The sequence below is a fragment of the Schistocerca piceifrons genome, chromosome 10, assembly GCF_021461385.2.
Source record: "Schistocerca piceifrons isolate TAMUIC-IGC-003096 chromosome 10, iqSchPice1.1, whole genome shotgun sequence".
Taxonomy (NCBI): domain Eukaryota; kingdom Metazoa; phylum Arthropoda; class Insecta; order Orthoptera; family Acrididae; genus Schistocerca; species Schistocerca piceifrons.
Window position 1 is genome coordinate 12,097,963 of NC_060147.1, and position 12,974 is coordinate 12,110,936.

General features: G+C 37.9%; 1 protein-coding gene across 3 annotated transcripts in view; it reads right to left on the reverse strand.

Annotated features, from left to right (window-relative positions):
• LOC124719115 (uridine phosphorylase 1) overlaps positions 1–12,974 on the reverse strand; it is a 404,330-nt gene that overhangs the window by 16,763 nt on the left and 374,593 nt on the right. For all 3 annotated transcript variants that reach the window (XM_047244807.1, XM_047244808.1, XM_047244809.1), the window contains exons 3-5: positions 2,791–2,952; positions 2,265–2,450; positions 94–232 (exon numbers count right to left, since the gene is read on the reverse strand). In XM_047244807.1, the coding sequence (XP_047100763.1) occupies positions 94–232; positions 2,265–2,450; positions 2,791–2,952 (487 nt within the window). The remainder of the gene's footprint in view (positions 1–93; positions 233–2,264; positions 2,451–2,790; positions 2,953–12,974) is intronic.

Below are 12,974 nucleotides of genomic sequence, written 5' to 3' on the forward strand. Positions count from 1 at the left end.
ACTTGAATATTTGGTTGTTTTTGAGATCATTAAAATACAGGCCCTAATGATACAGAGTTGGATTTGATGCAAAACAATATCTGAGACTCTTACCTTCATAGAAGTCATAAGTGCACATTGTTCTGCCTGTGATTGTGTCATACGGGTCATCGGGGTCAGCCATGCTCTTGAGGTGGGACACCAGTTTCTTGTCCAGTCTTGCTGGTCGCTGTATCATTTTCCCTAGAACAGGCTGCAGCCAAACAAGACTCAGAATACTTAATTGCATGTAGTCGTACAAAATAAGAATAATTCCAACTTCATAAAGACTGAAGCAAAAAAGAAGTACAGTTATTCAGAAAGTAAGCTTCCCTGAGGCTGTAAACAAAAGAAAAACTTAATCTGCCCAGATACATTTATTACTACAATTGCGGCAACTATTGAGGTGCTTGTCAGCACATTTACTTTCAGACCAGACACCCATGTTATATCACAGGATCATCTTTTGTACTTAGGCTGTCTCTATTCTCTGCTGGTTAGCACGGTCAGCAAATCATGCCAAGGTCTCGGTTTCAATACCTGGCGATTAACTCAGATTTTTCTGTGGCAGGAATGTGTGGAATGGGTCCGCTCAGAAATGTGAGGCCAAGTGGAAAGCTGCACAATAAAAGAGGCAATGAAACTGTCATACAAGGTGTTGAGATAGTATCAAATCAAAATGCTTGCAACAATTTGGGATCCACAAGACATTTTATTTCTTGAAATCCTGTACAGAATGGACGGAATGTAGCAATATTATGAGAAGGGAAGTTGCTAATCACCATATAGTGGAGATGCTCAGATAGGCACATCAATTATAGCTTTCAGCCTGTAAGGCCCTCATCAACAACACACACACACACACACACACACACACACACACACACACACACAAATGCACCCACACACTGTACGGGATGAGTAAATATTGACCTCCCATAAGACAAAGAATTGCATTTTGAGTCCAATGTGGGAGTGTTGTCATCGATAAGTAGAAGACCTACACACAGTGTCCAATGTAATTTGTTCTAATCAGTCTGTTGCAACTTCCAAGATTAGGATATCAGCAAAGAATGACTGCTAAGTGCCACACTGGTTAAGGGATAACTGCACATTAGACACCTCCTTCACAAAATCAACGCTGATTAGCTCAAACCACCTACTGCATTCTTCATCACAGATATTTAAGTATGATCGGAACATTGAAAGCAACAACAATGTGGTGTCTTCTTGCTCATGATAAGCCTTTTTTACTATACCACGCTGCCAAATTTCAATGCTCACTATATTGTGTGCATTCAAAACTGCTTTACAGATCTAATACCTCAATTTATTTTTTATCTGCTATAATGAAAACACTACAAAGTTTCAGTTATTCCATACGATAGTACGGTCCTACATCTCTGACATGCACGTGTGCCTTTGCAGAGCATGAACTGCAATATTTTGCCAGTGTTTATTTTGCTAGCGTTAGAAACAGTTCGTTGGAAAACTCGTAAATGTAAAAAGTGTGACCCCCTCAGTCCCACTTGCTGCTGTACTCTTGAGTACTTGGCAGGAACGGCCTGATGGTTTGTGCAACGCTGTTTGGCCAGGCTGCCCTAAATGATACAACATAAATGTTACAGTCCTACAGAATGTGAGTTTGGATGTTATTTCGCAAATATAAAAATGAATAGAGGTGCAGATGGTCATTTTCAACATATATTATAATTTTTAAATTATTGTAATCATAAAAAGTACTATCCAATTTTAAATAAAATTATTTTTTTCTATGACTAAATGTGTATATTATTGATATAGAGCTGCTTTCATCTTTAACATATGTATATTATGACCATTAACCATTGCTCCATACCACTGTGAAAAACATTACCGAGCATCTACAGAAAATTTGTCAAACAATGGAAACTCCAGGATGAAATGTAACACTATTATAAAAAGGAAAGTTGCTACTCACCATATAGTGGAGATGCCGAGTCGCAGATAGGCGCGCACACACGCACACTCTACAGTTGCCTGAGACTGCAGTCTCATGTGCGAGTTGCATTTGCACGAGTGTGCGTGCGTGTGTGTTCATCGTCTATTTTTTACGAAGGCCTTATTGCTCGAAAGCTTTATTTGCAACAGTCTTTTTGTTGGGCCTATTTGCAACTGAGCATCTCTGTTATATGGTGTGTAGCAACTTTCCTTTTCATAATATTGCTATACAAAATTTGTGTAAGCTCAAATACTATTTTACTTACCAGTTCCAAAACAGGTCTGAGCATGCCATCGACTGCGTCTTCTGATATTATGACCGTGCCACCCTCGATACCGATGCCGCCACAGGTGCCAATGCGGAAAAATACTGGGTCTCGCACTTTAGCGTGGTACATCAGCTTGATCATCTCGTGCAACAGGATGCCGACTGAAGGGATGCCCATGCCGTGCTGCCAATATTTTCAAAATTCAATCACACTGATTGAGGAAACAACATTAATGGCACACTAAAGAATCACTCAATAGAAGTGACAAATCTTTCACCAGATATCTTCAACCAGTCTAGTTGCTCAGGAATGTGAAGTGAGTCAAAGTATACATAAACAAGGGGCAAGCAACTCAAACCTAATCTGTACACTGCTAAAAATAACCTACTAAATTAGCAAGAAAGCCACAGTTTTGAAGTCACAACACTGACGACAAAACTGCTATTTGCAGCATCTACTATCTGAATATTAGCACACTCAACAAATATGAGGAATTATTTAGTATTGTTAAATGGATACTTACACTGACAGCAAGCACAGGCCCCACTTTGTACATGGAGTACCGGTACGAATACTGGCTGATGTCCTGCAGGGTCGTGCCCGTGGGCAGCTTGTGCCCGATCTCGTTCATGATGTAGAACGCAAACTGCTCCATGCGCTTTGGCGTTCCTCCCATACACACAAACTAGAATACAGATGCTCGATTTGAAAAATTGCAACAATTACAGACTAAAGCAGTAATATAAAACAACACACATCACCAGCATTAGACAAAATATCTGAGTATAAGGAATACATTAATTAAAAAATTAGTTAACGTATTAGGCATTTATCAAAACTACGGGTCAACTGATTATAAATTGTGAAAGTTTGCAAGGACATACTTGTGCTGATCAGTAGCACTCAACAGGTCATTTGTGCAGGAGTAGACAATTGGTGCAGGGAGGTAAAATGGTTGTAAAACAAACAGTCTCACTGTACATGCATTATCAGTAGCAGAGAGATGAACAGAATCTTTCTCCTATCATTATATAATGAATTGGTTTCCTAGACCAATGTGGGACAGCATTCCGTAAATGGGAAAGGAATTAACGATTTAAGCACACTCAACATGATCTAAAAATTCCAAAATTTTCTTGATTCATGGCATTGCACACTAACACACTGTTATTTACAGTAGCCAGAAGATTCTGAACTTTAGGTGACAATTTTCACACAGTTCTCCTTTCAGATATTATCTCCCTTCTTCACAGATCCCATGATGAGGTTTGTTTCTTGAGGTGATGTGGTTTGTTTCTTGAGGTGTTGTGTCAAAAATTTAAATTATGGGCTGTGTAATAACAAAATTGGCATACTTTTACACATAATTTACAAGAATTGGTAGACAGAGCTAAGAGTACTTCTGAAAAATCATGCTCATGATGGAAAATGAAGAGGAAGTGTGCTTTTGTGACTCGAAATGAATTTCAGCACTGCATGTTTTCTAGCCAACTAACATATTTGTACCAAAAGACAATATCTGCCTCTATAGCAGTATATGAAGTAAAACACGGTAACGGAGTGTAATCACTTTAGATCAGACGACGCTGAGGGAACCTGATCGAGAAATAAAAGTGTGCCAGTTGGAAATGAATTTTTCTATTTTGGCAGCAAAATAACTGACAATAGCACAAGCAAAAATAGAAATAAGGAAGCTGAAATAGCAAGGAAAAAATTCTGAAGAACATAAATTAGTTAACATCTATACTAATATACAGGGTGATTCAAAAAGAATACCACAACTTTAGGAATTTAAAACTCTGCAACGACAAAAGGCAGAGCTAAGCACTATCTGTCGGCGAATTAAGGGCGCTATAAAGTTTCATTTAGTTGTACATTTGTTCGCTTGAGGCGCTGTTGACTAGGCGTCAGCGTCAGTTGATGCTAAGATGGCGACCGCTCAACAGAAAGCTTTTTGTGTTATTGAGTACGGCAGAAGTGAATCGACGACAGTTGTTCAGCGTGCATTTCGAACGAAGTATGGTGTTAAACCTCCTGATAGGTGGTGTATTAAACGTTGGTATAAACAGTTTACAGAGAATGGGTGTTTGTGCAAAGGGAAAAGTTCTGGACGGCCGAGAACGAGTGATGAAAATGTAGCACACATCCAGCAAGCATTTGTTCGCAGCCCAGGAAAATTGACTCGCAGAGCTAGCAGAGAGCTGCAAATTCCACAATAAACTGTAAGGAGAGTCCTATGAAAAAGGTTAGTTATGAAACCTTATCGTCTGAAATTGGTTCAAGCACTGTCTGCAGCTGATAACAGCCCGTGACAGAGCACTTCATCACTGGCCCCCAAGAAGCCCTGATCTTACCCCCTGCGATTTTTTCTTATGGGGGTATGTTAAGGATATGGTGTTTCGGCCACCTCTCCCAGCCACCATTGATGATTTGAAATGAGAAATAACAGCAGCTATCCAAACTGTTACGCCTGATATGCTACAGAGAGTGTGGAACGAGTTGGAGTATCGGGTTGATATTGCTCGAGTGTCTGGAGGGGGCCATATTGAACATCTCTGAACTTGTTTTTGAGTGAAAAAAAAACCTTTTTAAATACTCTTTGTAATGATGTATAACAGAAGGTTATATTATGTTTCTTTCATTAAATACACATTTTTAAAGTTGTGGTATTTTTTTTGAATCACCCTGTATATATAAAGTCACTGTCCAATGGCATTACAGAAAATTTCAAAAGGTTCTTGACTGATTTACTTCAAATTTTTTACACAATACTCCAATGAACATTTGGACATACACACACTGTATATTTTTAATATATATAAATGTATATGTAATATATAAAACGGAAACATTGTTCCAAAATTTCCAAAAAGCTCTTCAGACATTTACTTCAAATTTTTACATGATGCTGTAATAAACACTCACATAAATATGCTATATTTTATATATATATAGGAGAAAATTTTTTAACAAAAATTCTGATTAGTTCTTAACTGATTTAGTACATATTTTTACAAGTTTCTGTAATGAACATTTGGATGGACACAGGGTACATATTTTTTTAGCACATGTAATGTATCAATATGTATATTATATATGATGGGGAAAGATTGAGAGGGAGGAGGAGGAGGAGGAGGAGAGGGGCAGGAAGAGATTAGGACATGTCTCCAATTTACATACATATTCAGCAATTGCAAAGTTTAGCTAAGTTTACTTGTTAAATGTAAATAAAAGATTTGGAAGGAATATTACATTTAGGAGTTAAAAAGACTTTTTTTTTTTAAGTCTTTGGCTGGAGTGTTGTCTTATATGGAGGTGCAATGTGGAGTATACTGAAATAGACAATGGTGGAATAAAAGCTTTTGCAATGTTGTGTAATATAAGGCTGCTGAAGATCACATGGTTAGGGTTTATAGCTAACGAGGAGGAAATAAATGAAATCAGGGACAAACATATTTGTGGCACAACTCGACTGAAGGGATTTGTTGATAGGACAGTAGGACAGATACTTGGCTATCAAGGAATAGTCAATTTAGTAATGGAGAGAAATGTGGGGTTTACAATTTGTAGAGTGATACCAAGGCTCGAATACTGTAAGAATGTTGAAATGAATGTAGGATACAGTAACTATGCAGGCGTTAAACAATCTTGCACAAGAAGGACTAACAGTCTTTGGATTGATATGAGTACAATAAAAAATTCATAGCATCTGACAAAGACTAGATGTGATGTCAATATATTATACTGCAACCTGGATATTTTATTAAACTTCCTGGCTGATGAAAACTGTGTGCCAGCCCGAGACTCGAACTCGGGACCTTTGCCATTCTCGAGCAAGCACTCTACCGACTGAGCTCCCAAAGCACGAATGATCAGCTTTACTTTCACCAGTGCCTCATCTGGTACCTTCCAAACTTCACAGGTACCAGTAGAAGTAAAGCTATGCGGACAGGTCGTGAGTCACAATTGGGTAGCTCAGTTGGTAGAGCACTTGCGTGAGAAAGACAAAGCTCCTGAGTCTTAGTCTGGCACACAGTTTTAATTTCATTCTGGGTATTTTAGGATTTGTTGGAAAAACATAGAAATAATAATTCACCTTTGTTGGAATCTGCAATGGAGTGATGAGATATCACTTTAGGCAGGAGGTCTCTCGGATCTGCAACCATATTTCGCACTGAACGGTAATATACTTGCCGTTGTCAATGACACAAATTTCATTACGCACTGAGATGAGTTGTGGAATAGTATATGTGTATATGCAATGGCCGTAGTACTGTGTACACTGTGTATAAAAGGGCAGTGCATTGGCAGAGCTGTCTCTGTACTCAGGTGATTCGGGTGGAAAGCTTTCGACACAATTATGGCCGCGTGACAGTAATGAACAGCCTTTGAAAGTGGAATGGTAGGTGGATTTAGATGTATGAGGCATTTCATTTCAGAACTTGTTGAGGAATTCATATTTCAAGATCCACAGGCATTACTTCCCACCACAGACAATGCAGTGGTCAACAGTCTTCATCGACAGCCTTCACTTAACGACCAAAAGCAGTGGCATTTGTGTAGCGTAGGCAGTGCTAACCGTTAAGTGACACTGCACGAAATAACCACAGAAATCAATGTAAGACATACAACAAATGTATCCGTTAGAGCAGTGCATCAAATGCAACGAAATTTGGTGTTAACGGGCAACACCGACGTGCCTTTGCTAACAGCATGACATCACCTGCAGTGCCTCTCCTGGGCTCGTAGCTGTATCGGTTGGATCCTAGACCACTGGAAAACGTGGCCTAATCAGATGAGTCCCGATTTCATTTGATAAGAACTGAGATACGGTTCGCATATGGTGCAGAACCCATCAAGCTACAGACCCAAGTTGTCAACAATGCATCGTGCAAGCCGGTTACGGCTCCATAATGATGTGGACTGTGTTTACAGGGAATGAACTGGATCCTCTGGTCAAAATGAACCAACCATTGACTGGAAATTGTATTCAGCTACTTGGGGACCATCTGCAGCCAATCATGAACTTCACATTTCCAAACAACGATGGAATTTTTATTGATGACAATACGCCAGTCTCTGGATGTTCACGATTTGTTTGAAGAACATTCTGGACCATTCAGGCAATGATATAGCCAACCACATGGCTGACATGAATCCCATGTAACATTCATGGGACATTATTGAGAGGTCAGTTCGTGCACAAAATCCTACACTAGCAATACTTTCACGATTATGGGGACTTTACAGGCTCAATATTTCTGCACGGGACTTCTGACAACTTGTCAAGTCCGTGCCTTTCGAGTTGCTGCTCCACCCTGGGCAAAAGGAAGCCTGACACAATATTAGGAGGTATCCCATGACTTCTGTCACCTTGGTGTATCATTACACATTTTAGGATACCACCACCACCACCACCACCAATCAAAATCAGTATAACTCTGGCACCAGGAGGCAAGTGTTATTGCCATTCAGGAGTGCTAAGACTCAACTGTAGTGTTGGATATTCTGCTGTGTGATACCGATTACACTTAACTGATCTACACATCTCTGGAAAACTGTCCAAGAAGTACTGTTTGGTACTGCTGACTCACTTTGTCCACAAGGTGCTCTGTAAATGATAAAATACTTTCCAAAAAGCTGGAAATGTGTGTAGGTGGTATCCAATCTGCAAACATTTGTAAAGGATTACCAGATGCATCACTGCCTCAAAACCAAGGGAAACCTAGAGCACAAACATGTTGGAGCTCTTCGAATATAAATAATCAGACACAAACTGGTTGACAACATCAAGAGTCTCCAAGTGAGTGATTATCCCCCCTATAATTCAAACTAGTCCTGGATGAAGTAATGAAGGAATGGACACAGAGCTGAATATTCAAGGACACTGGAAATATGACTAGGACAATCCCAGGAAAACACAAAAATTTCAGGCATGGCTTTTGCAGATGAGCTGGTCATATTCTCAGGTAGAGAAGCAATAGTAACCAAACAAACAGAAATACTAGACAATGGGCAGAAAAAAAGTTGACCTGCACCTTTCTTTTCAGAAGTCTGAATTATTCGGCTCAATATTAAACATAAAATACAGCAAGATAAACAGAGGTCGACATATCAAATATTTAGGTGAAGTTGTTGCACCCACAGGAATGGAGATCTCACAGTAGACATTATTACAAAAAAGTAGTAGAGCGCACAGCAAGACACAGGACATATCTAATATGAAATGCATGTCCATTCACACAAACATCAGACACTAGAACACAGGGAACAAGTCTGAAATAATGCACACAAATGAAACACGTAATGCCATAAATCATACTGAAGGAAGAAATTTAGATCATGAGAAAAATTCTTGGGTCAAAGCTGACAGAAGAGGGTACAGATTACATTCTGAGAAAACCACAGGGAAGATGTCAAACTTAGCAGCAGATGTCAGAAAATGAAGGTTAAAGTTATATAGGCACATCAACAGGCTACCACACACAAGGCTCACCAACAGAATCCAACATACATACATACATACAAGGGGTCAGGTTAACAACATCATGAATCATAAAAGCCAAACTTACCTAGATTATTTCCTAGAGAAATCACAAATAAACGCAAAAGCTGTAGACAGAAACATATACACAGAATTTGGGGTCAGAGAACAAAGTTATGAAGAAACTAGGGACAAAATGGACTTGATACAGAGACTCCATGTAGGAAAAAAAGAGGATTATGGAAGATCAGAAAGAATTTGCAAATGAGGCAGAATAGTTTGTGTCATCTTACAGGGTCTCAACACAATAACATATAACTTTCGATTTTGTGTTGAGACCCAGAAGGATTCTTGGGTTTTTTATAATTTTTACAGTACACAGAGATGAGCAACTTACAAAGTACAAAGAAAATTTCAATTCAAAAAACTAATAAATTATAAAATAGAATTACAGACCAGTACCTGTAGAAGTAATATACTACCTAGCTTTGAGATACAATAGTTCTTTCCTCATGGTGGAAAGAGATGGATAGGTTGGTAAAAGGTTGAAAAGGAAGGCAAGACCACTCGAAGCTCTGGATGGGAGGATAATAAAGAAGCAATCCTGGGAATTTGCCTGAAATTATTTAGGAAAAACCCAAATCAATATGGCCAGACAGAGCAAATTCCACTCTCCTGAATAAGCAGTCAGTGTCTTAAGAACTGTGCTACCTCATTAGGTTTGTTGTTAATGTTCATGTTCTTTGAGTCACACACAATTTGCTCCATAAAACTTCAGGGCTGCACAGAGTACGGACATCTGCTGGTGACTCCTGGACCATAAACATGCTGCTGTGCCCCTTGCGTTGTCTCGAGTCTGTTTGGAAAACGGAAAAAACAGACTGCAGGCCTGTGAATGTGCAACTATGTCTTATGTCTCACACACTTCTTACTGTTCTTCCCTCAGTCTGTCGGAAAAAAGAATCAGCCAGTATTATCCCCCCCCCCCCCCACCACCACCACCACCACCACCACCACCACCACCACCACCACCACCACCACCACCTTTGATATTTTGGATGTTGACTCGAGAGAATGACAAGTCATCACTCTCATGCACTATACATCTTGGCATGTGATTTTCTTTAAAACCATTAAATTATGATCATCTACTGTAATCTGACAGGGTCTGGTGGTTATCTTCTTTCATTACTATTACTACTCGTGAGTCCTCTAGTTGTGTAGTATGCACTACTTACTAAAAATATTTTGGTTACCTTTTCAAACAAATGTAGTTTACCAACACTTTTCATCTCAGCAATTTATTATACAATCTTACTTTCTGGTACCAAATGCATTTTTTTCCTGTGGTAAATGTCAGTCCTTACTGAGTCTTATTTCACAATTATGTATAGAACTACGGGTGAAATACTTAGCAACATTTTCTGGACGCTATGTAGTGCATCACTTTTACTTTTATATGTGCCTATTGACTAAACGACATTTCATCTCCAGAAAGCCAACCATTTTAGCTCACAATTTATTACAAAATGTGAAGGAATAGAAATGCATAATATGAACTACCTGAGAGATCAAGTCCTTAATGGAAATGGAAACTGCTATGTCTAATTATGTTTATTGTTTTTAAGAAACCTGTTTCAGTGAGTATCAAAGTAGGTCTATCTGGAAACTTGAATCTCCTTACAAACAGAATAATTACAGTTTCATATTTCATGCTTGAGTATTAGCACATCTGTAAAGAGCAAATCTAGGATTCTTGCTTTGCCTAATAATAGCTGAGCTGCAAATGGTGAAAAAGTTTTGAATTTTTATGACAACTGGTTCTGGACACATTTGCTACTTGTCAATATCCCTGAGATGTTCCTCCTTGCTTAAAACTGATAAACCAATATGTTTCCCTCTGTCTCAGAGCAGCATGCTAGTTAAGTCTGTGAAGACTTTTTAAGGAAGGGTGTGGTGGTACCTGCCTCCCACACTGAGTATTCTCATGATGTTTTTAAATATGCTGTACTATAATAATGATGTACACATCAGATCTATCATTGTGGTACTGTTATGTAGTATACCTGACAGGAAGAAGAGTGGTAGTATCCTTGTTGGTGCTTTAACTAGTATAGAACCCTACTTATTGTCAATTATTTGGATTATGATGTGATTTGCCTACATTTAACTCACTATATTTTGATGGAATAATTTGCAGCATATCAGATTCGTACAGAATCTAAAGAAATGATGAAATTAGATATGTGTCATTCTCAAAATTCAGGTACATTTGAACCACAGACCTTTGTATGCTTTTTTCCCCAAGAATCTTGAATTTACTTTGAAACTATATTAACCCATTAATCTATTTATTTTTAAATAAAACTATTCAATTTTCTTAAAAATTTGAGTAACGGTATGCAAGATTGTTACTTGATCATACACCTATCTTTACTGCATTCAGTTAAATTGTGCAATGTATTATAAAAATTTTCCATCTTTAACCAGTTTAACAATTGGAAAATTTATTAACAATAGGAGAATACTGTACTGTCAGTTAAAACAACTTTTTTAAAGTTCTTTAACAGTTAATCAAACACAGTCCCACGCTGTGGCCTCAGCTCTGTGAATAAGAGTTATTAGTTCAATAAACGTCTCATGCAGTGTTCTGGTAGCTTTCTTCTTCATGTAAAGAGAACTGCAAGCAGCCATCTTGATTCTTGGGCAGTTATAGTATGCCTTTGTAGAGTTTGAGTTAAATTATTACAATGCCAAGAATAAATACTGGCATTGATGCTGATCATAACCACCGTTACTTTGTTGCTTTGGGTAAGTTTTAATCAATTATAATTGTATTTTTATCAACTGATAGTCCGCCCCCGGCAGCTTAGTGGTCAGCGCGACAACATGTCAATCCTAAGGGTCCGGGCTCGATTCCTGGCTAGATCGGAAGTTTCTCCACTCAGGGACTGGGTGTTGTGTTGTCCTAATAATCATCATTTCATCCTCATCGACGCGCAAGTTGCCGAAGTGGCGTCAAAATGAAAGACTTGCACCCGGCGAATGGTCTGCCTGACAGGAGGACCTAATCACACGACATTTACATTTATCAACTGATTGCATATTAATTGTAAATTAACACTAATGAGATAGGAAAGTGTAACCGCAAAAGAAGCATATCAACATCTAATTTTGTGAATGTTTATCACTTCTGTTACTCTCACCTCTGTGAAAACTGATTCTCACAGAAGTGAGAATGTAGTAATGGAGTGTTGGTTAGTGATTAAATGATACAATAAGCTCTCTTATTCGTCAAACTAGAAAAGCTGTGTCCATATACAAGTGAGAAATATATCTTTTACGTAGGCAGTGATTTTTTAAAAGATGGTTTATGATTTTCAAAATATTAAAAGGTTAGCCTCATGTATCAAAATGGTCCTATTTTATTTGCTTATTAAAAAGTAGTGACAGAATTACGCAGCATATATATGTAGGTTTATATTAATGTTTCACATGGCAATTTGTATGTATTCCCTGAGAAAGGGAATCTCTCTCATGTATAACAATGAGAAATCATGATAGTTTTAAATCTGATAAACATCAACAACTGACGACTGTACTACTTTGATAATTTGAAAAATTATGTTTTGGCCTGATGTACCATTTGTATCCTGACCTATTCGTATTGTAATAGCACAAACAATAAATAATGATCTTTTTATGTTTCAATGGCAATTATTAACCTCTAACTTACCCAATATTAAGATATTTTAAGCACTTCTCACCTCCATTACAACCAAGCTCACCTCTGTTACTATGCTGAATAAGTTTTTTAGTGTTTTTTTTCTTTCAAAAAAATACAATCTTTCTTGGAACCACTATTGGAGTACTTATTTACTTGAGTGTGCTAGTATAAAAATTATTTTCAAATTGAAAAAAAAAAAAAAAATACTGTTTCAAAATACCCCCAAGACAAATTAAGACTATACTATTCCACATTAACATGGTATACAGTATGAAATGTGTTTATTTGGAATCAGGCCGAATGCAACACAAACAACGAGGATTCACTTTGAAACAGTTACACTGAAATACGTTATAATCAATGAAATCGTTAATAAGAGTTTCCGATTGCAATGTTAACCCAGTTTATAAACCAGTAGGAATAAACATACCCAAAACCAGCAGTTAAATTTAAGTCCACAATTTTTATCACACTGCCTTCTGACACAATGACAATA